The 23,698-nt window shown below is 44.0% G+C and overlaps 3 protein-coding genes across 3 annotated transcripts; 2 read left to right on the top strand and 1 right to left on the bottom strand.

Moving 5' to 3' along the window:
* The first annotated feature begins 8,623 nt into the window (after positions 1-8,623).
* gpr45 (G protein-coupled receptor 45) lies at positions 8,624-9,814 on the top strand. Its single transcript, XM_039006594.1, has one exon. The coding sequence runs from the start codon at positions 8,624-8,626 to the stop codon at positions 9,812-9,814; it is 1,191 nt and encodes a 396-aa protein (XP_038862522.1).
* Positions 9,815-11,482: 1,668 nt separating this feature from the next.
* On the top strand, positions 11,483-15,557 carry c13h2orf49 (chromosome 13 C2orf49 homolog). The gene is made up of 4 exons (XM_039007204.1): positions 11,483-11,620; positions 12,353-12,516; positions 13,219-13,525; positions 14,133-15,557. Exons 1-4 carry the CDS (start codon positions 11,492-11,494, stop codon positions 14,178-14,180), a joined length of 648 nt encoding a protein of 215 aa, XP_038863132.1. The 5' UTR covers positions 11,483-11,491; the 3' UTR covers positions 14,181-15,557.
* Positions 15,558-18,522: 2,965 nt separating this feature from the next.
* On the bottom strand, positions 18,523-23,100 carry fhl2a (four and a half LIM domains 2a). Its single transcript, XM_039006474.1, has 5 exons — positions 22,931-23,100; positions 22,593-22,767; positions 19,779-19,948; positions 19,249-19,435; positions 18,523-18,777 (listed from the first exon to the last, which is right to left on the bottom strand). Exons 1-5 carry the CDS (start codon positions 23,084-23,086, stop codon positions 18,626-18,628), a joined length of 840 nt encoding a protein of 279 aa, XP_038862402.1. The 5' UTR covers positions 23,087-23,100; the 3' UTR covers positions 18,523-18,625.
* Positions 23,101-23,698: the final 598 nt, after the last annotated feature.

The following is a 23,698-nucleotide window of genomic DNA, read 5'->3' on the forward strand; positions in this document are numbered from 1 at the left end:
TTCTTCCTTCGCAACAGTTGTGGGATACACACATACACCCACACACACTCAGCCCTTACCCCCACACAACCATAAGCTCACTTTCTCAACAATTGCACCATCCCAGAGCCCAACTCAAGATGGGTCATGATTTACAAATGCACTTGCAGTTGCAGCTGCATGAGAAGGCCTGCAAGACCGCACAAAAAATTAGCAAAAATTGAGAGATTTATTTACCATTGTCATATCCTAGATAATGGAGGTCAAATGTACACCTTATTCCTGAAACACCCACAATACGGCCACCCGTCATGACCATGTCCCCACGCATCTCCATGCAGTCCGACTTTGATTTTGTGCCGCCAGGGCCACAATAATATACCCCCTCTCTGAATGTCCGAGTGTGACCCCCTCCCCATGGGTTACTGCAGCTAGTGTTGCCAGCACTGCCACTGCCTGGGTGGGGGCACCCCACCGGAATCCCCACCGGCTAGGTACAAGGTCGTCAAGGTTCTCATTAGCAGCTTTGAGAATTTCCTTGTATATTATGCTCTCCCTTTATGGGGCTTTGGCTTTGCAGGACCAACCCTGCCAAGCAGGCTCAGAATCTTGAGGGGGCAGTGCTGCTCTTGGTCTCTGACCTCATTTTAGCTGCATACAGACCGCTTACAGCGGGCACATAAAACAGTTAGGGACTTCTCCTTAGTATCTGGGTCATTCAGGTGGGTGTCTAGGGTATAGTGCCATGGACCGTACCATTAAAATAGGATAATAAATAATTAGATATAATTTATAAAAAAATAAATAAAAAATGTAGTTCTCCATGATAGGACAATAAATAAATAAGACGTATAATTCATTATAAAAGTATATCCATCATCTGAACAACATTGAAAGCCCTCTCATACCCGGCTCACAGCAATACATTGGCTCTGGGATATGCAACCATTTCATTACTCACTCACTCAACTTTCCAAACATAACAAATAAAATAAAAAATAAACACAAACCATACCATCCACACATACTGTGCCTTCTGTTTACTTAGTTTTTATCTTCACTATGTTGAATTAGTGCTTGTGTGTTCAATTAGTTATATGTGAAGATTTATAGAAAAGCTATATTTTTTATTGTATTGTTACAATCAGTAACCGGGCTTGAAATGTGTTTATTTCCCTCGTCTATGAGAACTTTGTAATTTTTAAAATAACCATGGAGTAGTCTTTGTGTCTCTGAACAACTGGTTATCAATATATAGTTTATCAACGACGAGAGCTACTCGTTTCGCTTTTAATCTATTTTCTTTGAAAATTGGATACAGAACTTTGCGCCGTTCTGCAATTTCCTTCGGAAACTGATCATTCATGCCAATTTTGGTCCCAGCAAGTCTTTTACCCAGGCTTTTAACCATTATTTTATCTTTAAATGAAGCAAATTTGGCAACGATTGGGCGTTCGTACCTCTGCCCTCTCTGTCCGAAGCGGTGAACGCGTTCAAGTTGGATTTTGTCGATAACTTCGCGATAACTTGGGCCAGATAGATTACCAGGACGTGTACTCAATGCATGATGACCAACTGTCTAGTGCCTTCACTGACATTTTCAACCTCTCCCTGACTGAGTCTGTAATACCTACATGTTTCAAGCAGACCACCATAGTCCCTGTGCACAAGGAAGCGAAGGTAACCTGCCTAAATTATTTCAGGAGACTGAAAAGATTTGGCATGGGCCCCCAGATGCTCAAAAGGTTTTACAGCTGCACCATCGAGAGCATCCTGACCGGTTGCATCACCGCCTGGTATGGCAACTGCTCGGCATCTGACTGTAAGGTGCTATAGAGGGTAGTGCGAATGGTACAGTACATCACTGGGGCCAACCTTCCTGCCATCCAGGACCTATATAATAGGTGGTGTCAGAAGAAAGCCCATAAAATTGTCAGAGACTCCAATCACCCAAGTTATAGACTGTTTTCTCTGCTACCGCACGGCAAGCGGTACCGGAGCGCCAAGTCTAGGACCAAAAGGCTCCTCAAACTCTCCATAACTAAGGCCTCACCTACAGAGAGATGAACCGGAGAAGAGTCCCCTCAGCCAGTTGGTACTGGGACTCTGTTCACAAACACAAACAGACCCCACAGAGCCCCAGGACAGCAACACAATTAGACCTAACCAAATCATGACAAAACAAAAAGATAATTACTTTACACATTGGGAAAAACTGAACAAACTGGAATGTCTGGCTCTAATCAGAGAATACACAGTAGCAGAATACCTGACCACTGTGACGAAACCCATATGAAGAAAAGCTTTGACTATGTACTGCTTGCTATCAAGAGAGGCCGCCATTGCCCACTGCCCACACAATGAGGTGGAAAGCGAGCTGCACTTCCTAGCCCCCTGCCAAATGTATGTCCATATTAGAGACACAAGGTATTTCCCTCAGATTACACAGATCCACAAAGAACTTGAAAACAAATCCAATCTTGATAAACTCCTATATCTATTAGGTGAAATACCACAGTGTGCCAACACAGCAGCAATATTTGTGACCTGTTGACACAAGAAAAGGGCAACCAGTGGTGCACAAACATCGTTGTAAGTACAACCTTATTTGTTTATTTATTTTCCCTTTCGTACATTTGCACATTGTTACAACGCTGTACATAGCCAATAATATAACATCTGAAATGTCTATATTATTTCAAACTTCTGTGATTGTAATGTTTACTGTTCATTTCTGATTGTTTATTTCCCTTTTGTTTATTATCTATTTCACTTGCTTTGGCCATGTAAACACGTTTCCCTTGCCAATTAAACTATTTGAATTTAATTGAATTGAGAGAGAGAGAGGGAGAGAGCGAGAGAGAGAGAGAGAGAGAGAGAGAGAGAGAGAGAGAGAGAGAGAGAGAGAGAGAGAGAGAGAGAGAGAGAGAAAGAAAGATAGGGGAGAGGACAGAGACATGGTCAACTAGCTTACATCACTGTGTCAGGTCAGGAGCATGTAAACAGAGTAACACTAGATTGTCATTCAGAAATACCATAGATCTGTGGTATGTCATCAAAGTATCTACATCTCTCAACTACATCCCAAGACGATATACTGTAGATTTCTCCATGAACAGGGAGATGGTGATATAACAACCTTTATACAAAACACATAATGGAATGCCTACTGTATTTGCATTTATTAAGGATCTCCATTAGCTGTTGCCAAGGCAGCAGCTACTCTTCCTGGGGTCCAAACAAGATGAAGGCAGTTACATCACACAAATAAAACAGTGCATCATGCAACACCTTGTTACACGACTACTCTGCCACGACATATCTACAATACAAAATTACTGTCTGAGGAGCTGTTGCAATATGAACATTTGGATTGTGTGTGTGTGTGTGTGTGTGTGTGTGTGTGTGTGTGTGTGTGTGTGTGTGTGTGTGTGTGTGTGTGTGTGTGTGTGTGTGTGTGTGTGTGTGTGTGTGTGTACATTTGCACTGTGAGAGGCTCCTGAGTGAATCTGCAAATATAGTAAACACTATGACAATGCTTCCATCTACTGGAAGTAATACAGTCTTGCTACATGTCAATGACATTATTATTGTTACAGTTCTCTCGTCTGTCTGTCTGAGTATCCCACATTATGAATGTGTGTGTGTGTGTGTGTGTGTGTGTGTGTGTGTGTGTGTGTGTGTGTGTGTGTGTGTGTGTGTGTGTGTGTGTGTGTGTGTGTGTGTGTGTGTGTGTGTGTGTGTGTGTGTTGGTTCTTCTATCCTTGTGGGGATCTAAAATCCCCAAAATAATTGTAAGAAAGGGAAATTCTCCCTCGTGGGGATTTTTCCCACATTTTTCCCATGAGGACAAAGGCTATTTTAAGTTTAGGGTTACAATTAAGGTTAGGGTTAGAATTAGGGTTAGGGTAAGGGTAAGAGGTTAGTGGTTAGGTTTAGGGTTAGGAGTTAGGTTCACGGGTTAAAGTTAGGGTGAGGGAAAATAGGATTTCGGTCCACACGAAGATAGAAGAACATAACGTGTGTGTATGTGACACAGGCAGGGTACTAATCTCCATACATATGGTTGAAATAGACATGAACATGTTCTACACATGGTACCCTAAGTAGGTAAGCATGTCTAAAGAACAGGCTAATATTGACGTCATGTAGGCTAGGCTATAGTGCTACTGAATACATTGAATATATTGTAGAGGTGATTGTTAAGATGTGTTAGGCCCAATTGAGTTGCTTATCCATACAGACAGTGGCCTATATCTTTTGACTTTTGCCTATGTAGAGCTAGAACATTGTGGGAAGATCAGTTTCATTCTCACTTTATTCAGTCTCAGATGGTTAGCAAATGAGGGTTATTTAATGATAAGGGCTATATCATTTGGAATTACTTGTTCGATTTCGTCTTCGATATGTTTTTCAATATAAGGTGTGCTTACTAACTAAATTAAGAATTCTAATCGACAACTCGATATTCCTCTTCAAATCAACACTTTTAAACCAGCGGACCGGTCCGCGCCTTGCGCGTCAGCAGGCGACTGCACAGCACATGTTTTGATTCCCGATTGCGAAAAGCAAAGTGGTTTGGTTGGGGTGGATCCTGGATGGAAGGAGGCGATGGAATGTGTGTCTGCCGTGGACAGTGCGTCTTCCTATACGTCTTGTAATGATAACAGGATTAGGACAACTGGACAAGCCACCCGAGACTCAACATCAACGGCATTGTGAGTCGCAGTGATCAAAGGTAGGCTGTTTGATCCGTCATTTTGCACCATTTCTCGATTATAATTATGGCGCTCGAAACAATGCGCATTGTGCTACTCTACTCGCCGAGAATGGAGAACAATTTGATAATTGTGTAGACTATATTTTTGCTAAATGTATGACAAAACAGTCTCGTTACATTACACAATTCAGTCGAATTAGACAACTGACAAAACACAATCCTTAATCAGCTATAAAGGTATTCAGAATTAATGAGGGAGAAACAAATCGGTGGGCATATGATAGCGTGGTGTTTAAATATGAAATGTCGATCAGAATGCATTTTACCAGACCTGCATGAATTAATATGGTTATGGGGAGGTGAACAAACAATAGCCTAGGCATTTCGTTCAAGTCTGACTCGGTTCTTACAATGTCTGACTGGATATACTGTCTTCTAATGGACATTGATGTTCTCTGTTGACCCCATCAGTGAGACGTTTTCACAACACAAAGGATGCAACAAACGGTTCCATGTATCAATAATGAGATTTCTGGTGACTCAAACACATACTAATTCGCCATAAGCACATACACTGCTACTCTCAAATCATTGCAGGTCTGTGTATCCCAACAACCATATATTGACCTGATGAAGAGGAGGGCTATTCTCTCTCTATTGCCTGAATTGTAATCTGCATTCTCATTGGATAGAGTGCATTGAAGTGGTCTAAGTACACCAAACAGTATTCTGTTATCTCATTGGATAGGGTGAATCAATGTGAGTATCCTCCACCAATCAGTGGATGTATAAAAACACAGCCATAGATTTACTACACATTGATTGTGTAGCTAGTACTGAGATGCTCAGATTCAGACTGTTGATGTAGTTTATTTGGATCCCCATTAGCTGTTGCATAAGCCATAGCTATTCTTCCTGGGGTCCTGGAAGGAGTGCAGGCTAGCAGCATATAGAGCAAAAAAAAATTACCTTTATTTAACCAGGTAGGCCAGTTGAGAACAAGTTCTCATTGACAACTGCAACCTGGCCAAGATAAAGCAAAGCAGTGCGACAAAAACAACAACACAGAGTTACACATGGGATAAACAAACGTACAGTCAATAACACAACAGAAAAACCTATATACAGTGTGTGCAAATGTAGTAAGATTATGGAGGGAAGGCAATAAATAGGTCATAGTGGCGAAAATAATTACAATTTAGCATTAACACTGGATCATAGGAAATAACAACAAAACAACAAGTGTTTTATTGAATCTGGTTGAAGTCAATGTAGGTATTAACATGAGAAACATGAGAGAGAGCCAGACTAGGTGACATCACACACCTGTGGCCAGGTAATAATGACACATACCACCGTCATCCAGCCAATCAGTCCGTCAGTCAGTCAGCCAGCCAGCCAGCCAGTCAGTCAGTCAGCCAGACAGTCAGCCAGCCAGGATGTCTGTCTATCTGTCAGCCAGCCAGTCTGTCAGTCAGTCAGTCAGCCAGCCAGCCAGCCAGCATGTCTGTCTGTCAGCCAGCCAATCAGACAGCCAGCCAGCCTGCCAGTCAGTCAATCAGCCAGTTAGTCAGCCAGACAGTCAGCCAGCCAGCCAGTCAGCCAGTGGCCTTGTCATCTCTGTGTGACATCCTCCTGGTCATAAGCATACTCTGTGCCAATCCAGGCCCTGTGTTGAGTACACTGGTACAAATGAACTGCACATATCAAGAGTTCAACTGTCCTTTAAATCCATCCATCATTCCTTCCTCCCTGCCTTGAAGTAATCACTGATCTAACACAAGTGGATTGATAAAAGCAAAGTTTCCATTAGAAACTTTACACCTATCCATGCACTTTATATCAGTGATTACTCAAAGGAAGGAAGTATCCCTCACTGGGCACATCAATTCAATATCTATTCCACATTGGTTCAACGTTATGTCATTGAAATGACGTGGAAACAACGTTGATTCAACCAGTGTGTGCCCAGTGGGATGCATTAGAGCTTGACGTCTTGGTATATGTCACTTTAAGTCTTTAATACAGGACCTGTTCATTGTGGAGTGAACTTGTAAAATCTAATACATTTTACTCTATAAAGAATTTCTGCTCTGTATGCAACTTTATCCATTTAAGCTGATGTGATTGTTGATTGTTGTAACACAGGGCACTATTGAAAAAGAGACCCTGGTCCCAATTTGGATTCCCTGTATAAATAAAGGTTAAATAAAAATAAATAAATACAAAAATCTAAAGTACCACCTTTCCATCTCTGAACAAATAAAGAGCTCTTGAGGAGCAAAATCAACTGTGAGAATGCACTGCTGTCTCTCTCACCCCCTCCCTCTCTCGCTCTCTCTCTCCGTTTTTCCCTCTCTCTTTCATCTGTCTGTGACATTGCCTCATTTATTCTCTCCATCGGGACTATGTGCGTGCACAGAAGTGGGGGATTTCATCCAATGTGAGATGGAGAGATGGGGGAGGCAGCCTGGTAGCAGCATAGCTATGTTTCTTCAGAACAGGCTCTTCTCGTTCCTATCTCATGTATTTATACCAGAGTCATTTTACTCCAACACTGGAGGAAATGGACTAGTTAGTGAGTGTGGAAGTGCCGGTTTGATATGTGGGTCGCAACAGCCCCACTCACAGACAGACAATGTAATGTCACAGACATTTGCAGGGAGCAGAGAGATGGGGTTGAAGGGGGGTTGCCTTGTTACCATGGATGTGATGACCTGGTTGCCTCAGCAACGATCAGTAACACTTTTGACGCAAGGTCTTGTATATGAATCCACAGCAGGTATCATTAATCTAGAATGTTCCTTTGTAAAGCTTGAGGCAGAAATATCAATTCTCTAAAGCTTAAAGCACAAAAGCATCCACACACACAACCTCCATATAGATTGGTTGATGAGATCCATAATGTTGAGACAGTGGCCCTCTTCCAGGTCGTCACCTGCCTGTCAGAGCTGTGTAGCTGGGGGAAGCACTGTGTTGAGAAGGGCTCATTTACAGGGTTAAAGGAACCACTAGGTGCATCATGATGGTGCTTAAAGCCACAGTATTCCCCATCCCTCCACCCCACCCCCGGAGAGAGAGAAGGGGTTGCAACCATGGCAACAGCTGTGTCCTGTGAGTGAGCTATTCACTTTCATCTGGATTACATTCTGTAGTGGAGCTGCCCCAGCGGATGAGATTTTGCCTCGCGAACAAGGTCTGTGTGTGTGTGATGCAGCGCTTCCCAAACTCGGTCCTGCCCCCCTCGCTCATAAAACTGGTGACTGCCTGGATGTGGAAGTGCGCCGCCCAACCTCTGGGTTATATAACAGTTTATAAGCGTCAGAGGCACAGGCAAGTCATTCCCCCTCCACTCCTCCACTAAATCTGATCCATCTCTCCTCTGAATCTAATTCACACTTTGAACAGATAATAACCAGAGCAGAGACCCCAGTGTCTGTGACAAGCTGATGAGCCATACCCTCGCTCCCAGCCAACCACTAGCTTCCCTCCTGTTTGTGTGGGCTTCCCCGGTGTAGAAAACAACAACAACTCTAACGCTACAAGTATGGACTTCAGTTACTTGTCCACAGCCCGTAGTACTACTAGAAATTCACATGGACAAAACACCATAACGAACGTTGGCCTCACTAGATGACCTTCTGGATGTTGATGATCAGTGGATATGCAATCCTTCTGTCCAGTCTGTTTTGTTCTCAAGGAACTATGTTGCACTCAAATGTTTCTAGGATGCAGGTTTTGTATGCAGCTTTTGTTCAAGCATGTATTTGACATGTAAAATGTTGCTTCTGTTTCAGACCTGGCCATGAATGAGGAGACCAGGACGTGTGACTGACCAAGGAAGCTTTGACAACACAACTTTAGACTAAAGAAAAATGATGTGTATCCAGGGTGGAACTGACTGTTAGCCTGATAACCATCGCCATGGCGTTTTGCAACGGCAGCCTGCTGGCTAGGTGTGCCCCCCTGATGGAGCTGGAAGAAGAGGAAGGGGTGGTGATTTCACCACCGCCGCCTCCGCCGCCAGGGGTTGGGACTACTAGTCCCCTCATGCCTGTCACCCTACGTGTGATGCTGGCCGCTATCATGATCTTCATGATCGCCATCGGTTTCCTGGGCAACGCCATCGTGTGTCTGATCGTCTACCAGAAGCCCGCCATGCGTTCTGCCATCAACCTGCTCCTCGCTACGCTGGCATTCTCTGACATCATGCTCTCGCTGCTCTGCATGCCCTTCACTGCCGTCACCGTGGCTACCGCCGACTGGCGCTTCGGGGGCGGGTTCTGCCGTGCTTCCGTCATGCTCTATTGGCTCTTTGTCCTGGAGGGCGTGTCCATCCTCCTCATCATCAGCGTAGACCGTTTCCTCATCATCGTCCAGCGGCAGGACAAGCTGACGCCACACCGTGCTAAGCTACTCATCGGCGCTTCCTGGGCGCTGTCCCTCTGCGTGGCGCTCCCGTCTGTGATCGGCTGGCGGGCGGGCGCGGCGGGTGTGACGGGCATTGGGGGGGCCTGGGCGCCACAGTGCGTGCTGGGCTACAGTGAGTCGCTGGCCGACCGCTGCTACACAGTGCTGCTGGCAGTGGCGGTATTCTTTGTGCCGTTCGGCATCATGCTCTACTCCTACCTGTGCATCCTCAACACGGTCCGCCGCAACGCCCTGCGCATCCACAACCACACCTCCGACCAGGCCAGCCTCCCGGTCCTCAACCAGGTCAGCAAGCTGGGCCTGACTGGCCTGCAACGTCCCCCGCAGGTCAATGTGGACATGAGCTTCAAGACGCGGGCCTTCACCACCATCCTCATCCTCTTCATCGGCTTCTCTGTGTGCTGGCTGCCCCACACAGTGGTCAGTTTGCTGGCCGTGTTCAGCCGGAGGTTCTACTTCAGCCCTGCCTTCTATCCGGTCAGTGTGGGGGCTCTGTGGCTCAGCTATCTGAAGACCGTGTTTAACCCAGTCATCTACTGCTGGAGGATCAGGAAGTTCCGGGAGGCGTGTCTGGAGTTCATGCCCAAGAGCTGCAGGCTGTGTCCCAGGGTGCCGGGCCGGAGCCACAGGAGGGTGAGACCCAGTAACATCTACGTGTGCAGTGAGACCCAGTCGGCTGTGTGACAGTAACATCTACGTGTGCAGTGAGACCCAGTTGGCTGTGTGACAGTAACATCTACATGTGCAGTGAGACCCAGTTGGCTGTGTGACAGTAACATCTATGTGTGCAGTGAGACCTAGTCAGATGTGTGACAGTAACATCTACGTGTGCAGTGAGACCCAGTCAGCTGTGTGGAACTAACGGTCACTCTGAGGACACGCCATGGTAACCGTGGAAAGCAGTGGTCACCAACTCTGGTCTTGAAGCTACAGGGTGCTCCACTGGTGTAAAGGACCTGCTATACTCTATACGATTTGTTAAGACATGAACATTTCAGCAGTATAGACGGGTTGCTGCTGAAACGTTGCTGTCTTTTAACAAATTATTTGCATTGGCGCAATAGTGGTGAGGACAGTACATTCTTGTGTTTTGTCTAAAGTGCTGTGGACACTGGACAGCCATGAACAGAGGCACTCAAAAGTCTTTGTGTGACTGTCTTTATTTCCCTTCTCCTAAAAAAAGACCTGACGAGAAATGATGTACAACTGGGAACAGTGTTTTCTATTTAACCGTTTCCATAGTGTTTGTATAATTGGCTGAGTACTGTTGGTGATCGTTTACCCAGATGGTTGTTGTATATGTCTAATTATACTGTATGTAAATGAAAACGTTGGATAAAATTGTAAAGAAATGTTGATCAGTATAAAAAAGTGTTTCTGTGAATGAATAATTGATTAATTGAATGAACTAACAATCCAATTAACAGGTGTGTTGATGTCATCAACTATGCATATGTAGCCTATAGACTGAGTAGAAATGAAAGATAACAAATCATGTTAAACACAGTTATAACCCTTGTAAGTTGTCTACATACACTGTAATAGGCTAGCATTGTACCTTAAACCTAATACTGGAACTAAAATATATGTTGGGCATGCTGGTTGACAAAGGTAGACCATGTTGTCGAACACAAACCACGTACAGCCATCCCCTGCCTCTACAATGTCAATACAATGGCTGTGTTGCTGGGATACTAAAGACCTCTATTGATTGTCGGTTGTGGAGTGTATTTATGTGTGTAAGACCCATATCTTCCACAGCAGAACACACAGTCTATGCTGTAGGTAATGCATCTCCATATGTACCGTGGTTAAACAGTTTACTGAGAGAAGTTCAAATCTAGGGCACACCATGTCAACTCATACACTTTGCGTAAGGTGTGATTATCTCAATTCTACTGCTTGAATGAACGAAGAAAGATGTGTACTATGTACACACCATGTAGTAGATGTACACATCGATGCCCAGGTAGAAGTGACCTTTAGACACAGATCTAGCATAAGTTTGCCTTACCCTATCTCATAATAACCTTAGGCAAGACCTAAATATATCACAAAACAGGCTTTAGATCTAAGGGACAAGCAAAGGTTGCTTCATTGTCTCAGCACACTGAGCTGCAAGAACTGACAGAGAAAACATCCCTACAGATCCTTTTTATGCAACATTAAAATAAAGTATTTACATTAAGTGTATCACTGGCTTACTTAAAGTCAATGATACATAGACACAAGGAGAGGAAGCTATTATTATTGATTGAGACGTAGCCCATTTGAGCCCTACTATGATTATGTATCTGATTGATGGGACAGCTGAAATACGTCACAACCAGACGTAGAGGATGCTGGGGCGAGAGGGCAAAGATGGCGCGCTCCACCAACATGGGACGTGAAGGGAAAGACACATCTCAGGATAGAGGAGCTTCTAACGCAGATCTCTTACTACACCCCGAGCTCCTGTCTCAGGAGTTTATCCAGTTGGTTCTGAATGAGGTAAGAGACGAATCAGGGCTGAATTTGAACAAGGAGAGGGTTGATTTTGCGCTAGTCAGCTAGGTCCCAGCTAGCTAACATTAGCCAGTCAGCTAGCTAGCCACCGGTAGTTAACGTCAGCCAGCTTATATTGTAGCCAAAATGGTTCGCTGATTTAGCTAGTTATTTGCACCAGCGTCAGAACACTAAAGAGGCCATGTTGGAAATATCGTCAGGAAAATATTATTAAACCAGCTTTAAAATGCGTGGATCATGGTTTGTTTAGAGTCAGGCGTGTTTTAGTTTATTTATGTTTTTTGCGCATGCGTCAGGTGATAAGGGAGTACCTGGGGTGTATTCATTATAAACTGGGTGTTTCGAGCCCTGACTGCTGACTGGCTGACAGCTGTGGTATATCAGACCGTATACCATGGGTATGACACATTTATTTTTACTGCTCTAATTATGTTGGTAGCCAGTTTATAATAGTAATAAGGGTTTGTGGTGTATGGCCAATATACCACGGCTAAGGGCTTTATCCAGGCACTCTGCGTTGTGCATAAGAACAGCCCTTAGCTGTGGTATATTGACCATAGGCCACAAACCCCTGAGGTGCCTTATTGCTTAAGAGCACACTGTAGCAAAACTTTTGTTATTGAACAGCTTGCTAGGTCCTGCTCTAGTTCATGAGTGTCAACTAGTGGTTTTAACGAGGCTCTAGCTAACACGTGTTTTGGCCCCTGTCCTGGACAGAAAAAGATAACCAGTGGATACGATGGGAGCCGCGACCAGCTCACGGCTCTCTACCTCCGGCACGTCATCCCCCTCCCGCAGAGAGCGCTGCCAAACAACCGCTGGGGAAAGAGGATGGAGCAGACTCGAGCGCGACAGAGCACAGCCAGCGGACAGTCTCATAGGTGGGGTGAGGATATGTTTCTCTAAAATGTGAAATCACCAAGGTGTCTGGACCTATCTATAACATGCCATTTACATCAAAAATAGAGATTTGGTTGTAAAAAAATAACTTTTCCTTTAACTCTGTTACATTGACAATACAAAAATACCGCTGAGTCAGACTTTATTTAAAGGTAAACTCAGCGTTCGAACAAGGAGATTTGAGAACCGTACATATTGAGATGAGCGTGATGCAAGACTTTGCTCAGAGTATTTGTGCATGGGTGTGCTTCATGCTGCTAAACATGGTAGCTACTGGACCAACTCTTAGTTGAGGAAATCAGCCTGATATTAAAGAATGTCTTTCTGCAGTTTGATGGCCACAGATACCAAACAAAAAACCATTGATTTCAAAGGTTAACAAACCATACAACTCTAGGCACGAGGACTATGCTTCGCAAAACCCCATTTACAGGTGGAACTGTGCAGATCAAGTTTAGTAACAGAGTAAATCTAATGGTGATGTTTGTTTTTACTGTGTACGTTGTTTAAAGTAGTCTTGTGCATAGAGCTGTATGGGTTTGTTAAACTTTGAATTCAATGTTTGTTTTTTTGATGGGCATATATTTTGAAGTGGATAAATCTGAGTTACTGTGGAATTGCCTTACTGTGGAATTGCCTTACTCCTACTGTAGCCTCAGTCAGTGTCCTGTTTTGTCTTACAGCTTCAGTGACGACCACAACAGGAAGAGGCCTCTGATCGTGTTCGATGGCAGCTCCTCTAAAAGTGGCCCCGTCAGACTGAAAAAGCCAGAGGGTCAGACCTCGGGGTCTGGCATGACAGACAGAATCAAGCCCCCTCCCTCCATGAACCTCTTCAGCCCCATACGCAAGCTGTCCAGCACCACCCCTACCCCCTCGTCTTCCCACAGCCTGGGAGGCCCCCATAGGAGTCCCACTGGGAATAAGGGTCTGGGGAGCCCCCCCTCCTCCCCCAAGTCAGTTAATCTCAAACGGGAGGCAGACAGCTCGGTATGAAACCTCAGTATCTACTGGTCTATGCAAAATATTTTTCTAAAGATGATTTTCTGGTCACCAACCGTGGTCCTGGAGAGCTGCAGGATTTAGTTCCGACCAAAACAATGCAATCAGCTAATGGTATACTTAAGCAATAAGGCCCGAGGAGGTGTGGTATATGGCCAATATACCTTGGCTAAGGGCTGTTCTTATGCACGATGCAATGCGGAGTGTCTGGATATTGGCCAAATACCACAAACCCCCGAGGTGCCTTATTGCTATTATAAACTGGTTACCAATGTAATTAGAACAGTACAGATACATTTTTGTATACCCGTCGTATACAATCTACTTTACCACTGCTTTCATCCAATCAGCATTTAGTGCTCAAACCACCCGGTTTATAAATAATATATAATAATCAGGGCCCTGATGATTTAGATGAAACAGGTTTTTTACAGTTGCACTGGACCAAATGCTTTCACATTCAGTAGCTCTCCAGAACCAGGGTTGGTGACTGCTTTCATGGGCTATTTGACTGACTTGGAGAGGTTTGGGAATGTTGATGTTATTAGTGAAGCAGATCTGTGAATGTTGTCGGTGATTGTCTCTGTCTCCTCAGGGTGAACTCAAAGAAAAGAAAAAGATCCAGAAAGTGACATGGCCCTGACCCTGGACCGTACCGAGAGACCCACCACTCCACTATAGAGCAGTGATGAGCCACCTCACACTGGGGCATTCTCTGCCAGAGTCAGGACAATCACAGAACTACTCAAATTTTTAGGGTGGTGACATCAGTCCTCATTTACCTACCTTACCCCAGAACTACTCTCTGACCCTTTACCTGACCCTCAAGTGTCCTTACAGTGAGTACTCTGCTCCTGGGACTTTACTGACTCTTACTGCAGACGTGGCACCACAATATTTCTATGTTCATAAGTATTTTGTGGAATAAGCAGTTTAACCCTCAATTCTGCTCTATGCATTATAATTCTGTGATGTGACCTACCTGAAATCCTCTTAGAATAGTTAGAGTTCAGCCTTCCAGTGCTGTTAGAGCTTGAGTTGAGGAGGTTGATGGTGTTTAACTTAATAGGAAAACTATGCTAAGTTGTTATGCATCTTCGTACGTCTGTGTGGCCGTACCAAATCCACAGTGGGGCATGACGGGTAAGGGATTTCTCTGGGTTTTGATCCTGATTTAGATGGAATCCTCAGTAGGGGGAAACATTGCCACTGGCCGCCCCACCACCGTTATTGTTGGTGAGGTGCATCGTCATTGTAAAACTCATTGCAGTACATATTGGGGGGGGGGGGGGGCAGCAGCAGTGTTTTGTTGTTTGCAGGAACTTCTTTGCTGTTTCACCATTTAAGGATTCCAGATTTATTGTATTGGTACTGTGACACTTGCATTTATAATGGGATGTTTAGCTAGTGTGCCTTGCCTTGAGTGGGGGTGCATTTGAATTAAATGGAAGTGAACCCCTAGATGGTGCCAGAGACTCAGTCCTGCATGATTTGCAAGTGCCTGAGAAAGACTTTGCTCCTGGTCTATGATCAGATTAGCCAACCTTGAATCCTACTCTTAACCATTAAGGCATCAAAGCATACCTGACCCAGGACCAGCAGTTAGGGGCAACTTGTACCAACTCAATGGCATTGTTCAGCTTTTCCCCAAATGTATTTAGCCGTCACTACATTCCTATAATGTAGATGTATAGGGGAAGTGCCCATCCACTGCCCCTTGTTGGACCCCATCCTCTAACTCTGCCACCGCAGCTCAAAAAAATCCTAGAGGAAACACTTAACTTCATGTCACTTCCTTAGTCATACAAGGTGTACAGCAGTTGGTGTATTTTTATACTTCTTTATTTGGACTTCAGACACTGACTTCCTGTCAGAGCCCTTGGAAAATTACTGATAAGAGACATGTCTGTTGGCTCTCACCTTAATAGGCATGGCTCATGGTTACCAAGCATTTGCACCAGTGTCAGTCAAATGTATATGTGTTGGGGGTGATAATAAACAGAGCTTTAATACCAAACTGTCATTATTTACACTTTGGTTAATGTTTTTTTTTCTTTTAGTTGTAGCTTTTGTTTTATTCCCATCTGAATAACATTACAAACTTTGCACCAGTGTAAATGCCCGGTAAACCTGTTTCTTTGAGTTAGTTAACATTTTCACAACTTTGGGACTTATGCTCCCTCATACACACCAGTAGATAGATAGCCTTTAAAATCTTATAGGTATTTGACACCCAAATTACACAATGACTGCAATAATTGTGTAGTTCAGGTGAAATATTCCTTTAAATACATCAACTCTGAATATTTGAATCTTTATAATTATGAAAGCAGACATTCATGCGTAAAACCTCAAACTATGTGATGTATCAAGCCAGGGCATGCAGAAAGCATTATTTGCTGTTGCACTCCAAAAAACATAATAATGTATATTTTTGAACTCGTATAGTATATATGGGGTTAGTAGCCTAATAACGGGTGTGTTCCTCTGCCCAGGCGTTGCTGATGCATGCAAGATCTTGCAACGCCCGGATAGGTATTTTACGTATTAGCTAACCACATGATGTTAAGGCAATCTGATGCCGGACTGCCCAGTCGATGACGTGGCACCCAATCATTGGTTGAGGCATGCGACGTCTGAGAAGGGGAACGCGACCAGTATCTTGTGTTCATATGTCATATATATATACAGTTGAAGTCGGAAGTTTACATACACTTAGGTTGGAGTCATTAAAACTAATTTTTCAACCACTCCACAAATTTCTTGTTAACGAACTATAGTTTTGGCAAGTCGGTTAGGACATCTACTTTGTGCATGACACACATTTTTCCAACAATTGTTTACAGATTATTTCACTTACAATTCACTGTATCACAATTCCAGTGGGTCAGAAGTTTACATACACTAATGTAACAGGGTTTTATTGGTGATTCCCCTTGCCACTTTATTGTTAAGCCAATGGTTTTTTGGTTTTAGTTTTGTCTTGCCGTCACCTACTCAACATGGCATCTTATTGGCTGGTTTGCGTAGCTTGCTTACGAGGGAGGATGTTTCAGTTAGAATCGTCCCAGTGAACAAGCACCAAACCAGCGGTAAGTTGTTGGTTGCAAAGCACTGTACATCAAAAGTGATTTTTATACTCCCAAGTGATGATTTAAATGTACAATTTATATAAATTTGTTTGTAAATGTTATTCGAACATCACACATAAGATGCAGTGTTTTTTGGAGAATATTGGTTGTGCATTTTGGTTGTAAAGAATTCCCGCCAGTACTAGCTAGCAACTTACTGTGTCTGGTGGGGGGGGTTCCTATATTTTGTACAGTGCGTGAGTGCAGAGTTGGATGGTGAGCCGTGCATTGCATGACGTGCAATTTTGTGCTGTTCCTATCAGGTACATTGTTAAAGATATTATATTGTATATTGTAATTGTATTATTTTGGTAACTACAGCCCAGTGAACAAGCACCAAACCAGCGTGCGTGAGTGCAGAGTTGGATGGTGAGCCGTGCATTGCATGACGTGCAATTTTGTGCTGTTCCTATCAGAATAAATCTCCATGACTGGTGCTACACGTTGGAGTTCGTGTCGAAGATTGATTGTACACAACGCAAGAAGAGTACTGTTACACTAAGTGGACTGTGCCTTTAAACAGCTTAGAAAATCCCAGAAAATGATGTCATGTCTTTAGAAGCTTCTGATAGGCTAATTGACATCATTTGAGTCAATTGGATGTGTTCCTGTGGATGTATTTCAAGGCCTACCTTCAAACTCAGTGCCTCTTTGCTTGACATCATGGGAAAATCAAAAGAAATCAGCCAAGACATCAGAAAAAGAATGTAGACCTCCACAAGTCTGGTTCATCCTTGGGGGCAATTTCCAAACGCCTGAAAGTACCACGTTTATCTGTACAAACTATAGTACGCAAGTATAAATACCATGGGACCACACAGCTGTCATACCGCTCATGAAGGAGACGTGTTCCGTCTCCTAGAGATGAACGTACTTTGGTGCGAAAAGTGCAAATCAATCCAAGAACAACAACAAAGGACCTTGTGAAGATGCTGGAGGAAACAGGTACAAAAGTATCTATATCCACAGTAAAACGAGTCCTATATCGACATAACCTGAAAGGCCGTTCAGCAAGGAAGAAGCCACTGCTCCAAACTGCCATAAAAAAGCCAGAATACGGTTTGCAACTGCACATGGGGACAAAGATCGTACATTTTGGAGAAATGTCCTCTGGTCTGATGAAACAAAAATAGAACTGTTTGGCCATAATGACCATTGCTATGTTTGGAGGAAAAAGGGGGAGGCTTGCAAGCCGAAGAACACCATCCCAACCGCGAAGCACGGGGGTGGCAGCTTTGCTGCAAGAGGGACTGGTGCCCTTCACAAAATAGATGGCGTCATGAGGTAGGAAAATTGTGGATATATTGAAGCAACATCTCAAGACATCAGTCAGGAAGTTAAAGCTTGGTCGCAAATGGGTCTTCTAAATGTACAATGACCCTAAGCATACTTCCAAAATTGTGGTAAATTTGGCTTAAGGACAACAAAGTCAAGGTATTGGAGTGGCAGAACTGAATTTGTGGGCAGAACTGAAAAAGCGTTTGAGAGCAAGGAAGCCTACAAACCTGACTCAGTTACACCAGCTCTGTCAGGAGGAATGGGCCAAAATTCACCCAACTTATTGTGGGAAGCTTGTGGAAGGATACCCGAATTGTTTGACCCAAGTTAAACAATTTAAAGGCAATGCTACCAAATACTAATTGAGTGTATGTAAACTTCTGAAGCACTAGGAATGTGATGAAATAAATTAAAGCTGAAATAAATCATTCTCTCTACCATTAGTCTGACATTTCACATTATTAAAATAAAGCGGTGATCCTAACTGACCTAAGACAGGGAATCTTTACTAGGATTTAGTTTAAATGTATTAGGCTAAGATGTATGTAAACTTCCGACTTCAACTGTGTGTGTATATATATATACAGTGATACTCAGTTGTGCTCTGATAGGCCGTTGTTACTTCCTGGTTGTTTCGCTACTATCCAATCAGAGGTGTCGGCCACTCGCTGCCTGCCAATCAGATGTCTTTGCCACACTCGGGGCACAGGATGTCGTCACGCTCGGTGAGGAAACCCCGGCCCACCAGGGAGACGGAGCACTTCTTACAGTTGAAGCAGTCGTTGTGCCACTGACGCTCTTCAAACGAGATGTACTTACTACCACCCAGACCTGCGAGACAGGGAGAGATGAACACATACTGTTATCAAAAGGTGAAGGATGTGTCTGCATCCTAAAACATAAATGCAGGGAACCATAGAGCAGTTATACTGTACCTTGCTTTCTCTTATCCAATTACACAGATCAGTGATTGGGGAAGGAGGAAAGGTGGAGAACTTTAGTAGGGATTCAAACAGGGCCACAGTGTACAGCGTGATGGGGTGAGTAAGTGAATGACTTCCTGATTACAAGATAGAACTGATTTAAAAGTGAGTATCTAACTGGCTGACTGACTCATTCTGTTAGAGACGGGTACACAATTTCATCGCAGGTCTGCACAGATTATCGGATCGTTCTATCATGTTCCCTTAAGTTCCTGATACACTAAGCACTATTCCACGTGTTGTAAAGATCTGATAATCAGTGCATGACCTGAGCAGAAAATGTGTATCTGCAACACACCCAGATGGATAGATAGTTTACCGCTGATGGGGGTGGTGCAGGAAGTACACTTCTTGGCATACAGGTTGCAGAAACAGTTGAGGCAGTAGGCAAAGTCGTCACGGGAGGTGAAGCGCTGGCCAGACAGCTGCTGCTTGCAGCCGGTGCACAGGAAGCAGTCCTTATGCCAGGGCTGGTCGCGATAGGTCACCCCGCCAGTAGTGATGGGCTATTATAGAGAGAGAGTTAGGTCAAATGTGACTGCACACAAGTAAGCACATACACACCAACCAAGTGCTACAAACCAGGCACCAACAGATACCAGATTGTAGCGGTTAAGCGATCCATTCAATAAATTGCCACATGAATGGATACCGATGACGTTTGTGTACATATAAAGTTCTACTCGTTCTTGCTCGAGTCTTGGCCTGCCAGATTCACAGCCAGTCTTTCAGTAGTTGTAGAAAGAGCCCTGTTTTCTATCTCTCTGATGTATACGCCACTTTAGAGGACAGAAAAAGGGAGGAAGAGATACTACAGTATTTACACTAAGGTTATGACCTTAGACCTACCTTCTTGCAGTGCACACACTGCATGGCAAACTGTTTCTCGTAGCAGGGCACACAGAAGTTGTGGTTCTCCTTGGGGATGAAGCTCTTGGTGCCGATGGGCTGCTGGCAACGCTGGCAGGTGAAGCAGGTCTCATGCCAGCTGTTACCCTTATGCTCCATCTTCCTGGAGCCTGCACGAAGGGGAGGGAGAGGGAGGGAGGGGAAAGTCGAGGAAGGAGGGATGGATGGGTGGGTAAAGGAATTAAGAAGTATAGAGAATGGAGAGTGCGAAAGAGGACACACATGCTACTCAGTCCTTGGGTAACACACAGTCCCTCACTGTCTGCCCCCTCAGAGCTGCTCTCTAAAATACTTCCTGGGTTTTAAAAAATGTATTAAATTAGAATTGTTTTGGTCACATACACATGGTTAGCAGATGTTAATGTGAGTGTAGCAACATTCTTATGCTTCTAGTTCTGACAGTGCTGTAATATCTAACAAGTCCTAAAGGTCCTAAACGATATCATAACCGCCATCGATAAGAGACAATACTGTGCAGCTGTATTCATCGACCTGGTCAAGGCTTTCGACTCTGTCAATCACCACATTCTTATCGACAGACTCAACAGCCTTGGTTTCTCAAATGACTGCCTCGCCTGGTTCACCAACTACTTCTCAGACAGAGTTCAATGTGTCAAATTGGAGGGCCTGTTGTCCGGACCTCTGGCAGTCTTTATGGGGGTGCCACAGGTTTCAATTCTCGGGCCGACTCTTTTCTCTGTATACATCAATGATGTCGCTCTTGCTGCTGGTGATTCTCTGATCCACCTCTACGCAGACGACACCATTCTGTATACATCTGGCCCTTCTTTGGACACTGTGTTAACAAACCTCCAGACGAGCTTCAATGCCATACAACTCTTCTTCCGTGGCCTCCAACTGCTCTTAAATGCTCGTAAAACTAAATGCATGCTCTTCAACCGATCGCTGCCCACACCTGCCCGTCCGTCCAGCATCACTACTCTGGATGGTTCTGACTCAGAATATGTGGACAACTACAAATACCTAGGTGTCTGGTTAGACTGTAAACTCTCCTTTCAGACTCACGTTAAGCATCTCCAATCCAAAATTAGATCTAGAATCGGCTTCCTATTTCACAACAAAGCTGCCAAACATACCCTAGTAAAACTGACTATCCTGTTGATCCTTGACTTCGGCGATGTCATTTACAAAATAGCCTCCAACACTCTACTCAGCAAATTGGAAGCAGTCTATCACAGTGCCATCCGTTTTGTCACCAAAGCCCCAAATACTACCCACCACTGCGAGCTGTATGCTCTCGTTGGCTGGCCCTCGCTTCAAATTCATCGCCATCCCACTGGCTCCAGGTCATCTATAAGTCTTTGCTAGGTAAAGCCCTGCCTTATCTCAGCTCACTGGTCACCATAGCAGCACCCACCCGAAGCATACGCTCCAGCAGGTATATTTCACTGGTCACCCCCAAAGCCAATTCTTCCTTTGACCGCTTTTCCTTCCAGTTCTATGCTGCCAATGACTGGAACGAATTGCAAAAATCACTGAAGCTGGAGACTCATATCTCCCTCACTAACTTTAAGCACCAGCTGTCAGAGCAGCTCACAGATCACTGCACCTGTACATAGCCCATCTGTAAATAGCCCATCCAACTACCTCATCCCGATACTGTTATTTATTTTTGCTCCTTTGCACCCCAGTATCACTACTTCATTCATCTTCTGCACATCTATCACTCCAGTGTTTAATTGCTAAATTGTAATTATTTCGCCACTATAGCCTATTTATTGCCTTACCTCCCTTATTTTACCTCATTTACACACACTGTATATAGACTTTTTTTCAATTGTGTTATTGACTGTATGTTTGTTTATTCCATGTGTAACTCTGTGTTGTTGTTTGTGTCGAACTGCTTTGCTTTATCTTGGCCAGGTCGCAGTTGTAAATGAGAACTTGTTCTCAACTAGCCTACCTGGTTAAATAAAGGTGAAATAATCAAAAAAGTAATCTAACAATTCCCCAACAACAACCTAATACACACAAATCTAAAGGGGTGAATGAGAATATGTACATATAAGTATATGGATGAGCGATGGCCGAGCGGCATAGGCAAGGTGCAGTAGATGGTATAAAATACATGTATGTGATATGAGTATGTAAGCTATGTAAACATTATTAAAGTGGCATTATTTAAAGTGGCATTGTTTAAAGTGACCAGTGATCCATTTATTAAAGTGTCCAGTGATTGGGTCTCAATGTAGGTAGCAGCCTCTCTGAGTTAGTGATTGCTGTTTAGCAGTGTAATGGCTTTGAGATAGAAGCTGTTTTTCAATCTCTCGGTCTTTGTATACAAACACAGTGGGGACAGAGGGGCATTGTTGTGTTCAAGGAAATCTAGAGCAAATGTATTCAGTATCTACAGTACATTCAGTGTTTCTGCTCTGCTGCCCCCCAGACCTCACCAGAGTAGAGTTACACTGACTGTCTGTCTGTTTATCTGAGAGAAGCACCATCCCAAGGAATTATGGAAATTATGATATTTAAAGACGTAGATTAGTTAGAATCATCCAAAACGATCTACTACCATTGGTGCTACTACTGGTACTACTACTACTACGGTACTACTACTACTGGCACTACTACTAAATTGTGTTTGCAACCATTATGAAGGTTTGTGTACGTTGTGATAGTCCAAGATTAGTCTGTGTACATGCCTGTGTGCACGTCCGTGTGCATGCAAATGCCTGTGTGTGTGTGTGTGTGTGTTTACTATATGTAGATTAGATGAGTGTAGGTTCTCACCAGGCATGATGGTCTTCTTGCACTCGTGGCACTTGGAGGAGTACTCATTGGAGTAGCACTCAGTGCAGAGCAGCTGGTCATCCTTGGTGGAGAAGGGCTTGTCCACCAGAGAGCGTTTACACTGGAAGCACTGGAAACACTCCTCGTGCCAGTGGCGGTCCTTATAGGAAAGGTCCTACGGAGGCATCAGAGGGACAATTTCAGTCTTTATATCACACAGCATGCTTTGACAATGTTCTTGGATGAAAGGTAAAAAATGAGAGACAGTGCTAGTGGTTCATCCCTATTTGTATGTGTCGTGTTGTGCAATGCATACGTGTGTGTGTGTGTGTTCCTACCCTGGTGTTGCAGCCGATGGGTTTCTTGCAGTCCTCACAGGTGTTTGAGTACAGGCTCTCGTAGCATTTGACACAGTATGGGTTCTCCTCTCTCAGGACGTACTTCTTCCCGAACAGGGATTCCTTACAGTAGTGGCAGTCATAGCGCTCCGTCATCTTGGCACCGGGAATCCCACCTGAGGCAAGGGGAGAGAGAGAATTTGAGAATATCATTTGTCCTACTACTGTATAACCCATAACAGTCTAAGCTATGTCTAAGCCGGGGGGGCCTTACTTTAACAATAAAAATATCTGATTTAAAAAAAAGTGGGCCTTACTACCCATACGAACGCATTGAATAACATATTCACTACATGGAACAACAGACAGTCCCCCAAAACATCTAAAGAGAGTTGGTTCTGAAGTGTCCGTCCTATATCTGAGAGATAGAAGAAAGATCAGGACATTATATATATATATATATTTCCTCCTTATTTTTGGCACTAAACAGTCTCCATATATACTTCCATAATTATTTTCAACTGGTACCGGGGGACCTTCAGACAAGTATTGTGAGGCCTGTGGGAAACCTAGAGCAAAACAGTAACAGACACATCTCAACATCAACTGTTCAGAGGAGACTGTGTGAATCAGGCCTTCATGGTCGAATTGCTGCAAAGAAACCACTACTAAAGGACACCAATAAGAAGAAGAGACTTGCTTGGGCTGATGAGTCCAAATTTGAGATTTTTGGTTCCAACCGCCGTGTCTTTGTAAAACGCAGAGTAG

Source organism: Salvelinus namaycush, chromosome 13, assembly GCF_016432855.1.
Source record: "Salvelinus namaycush isolate Seneca chromosome 13, SaNama_1.0, whole genome shotgun sequence".
Lineage (NCBI taxonomy): Eukaryota > Metazoa > Chordata > Actinopteri > Salmoniformes > Salmonidae > Salvelinus > Salvelinus namaycush.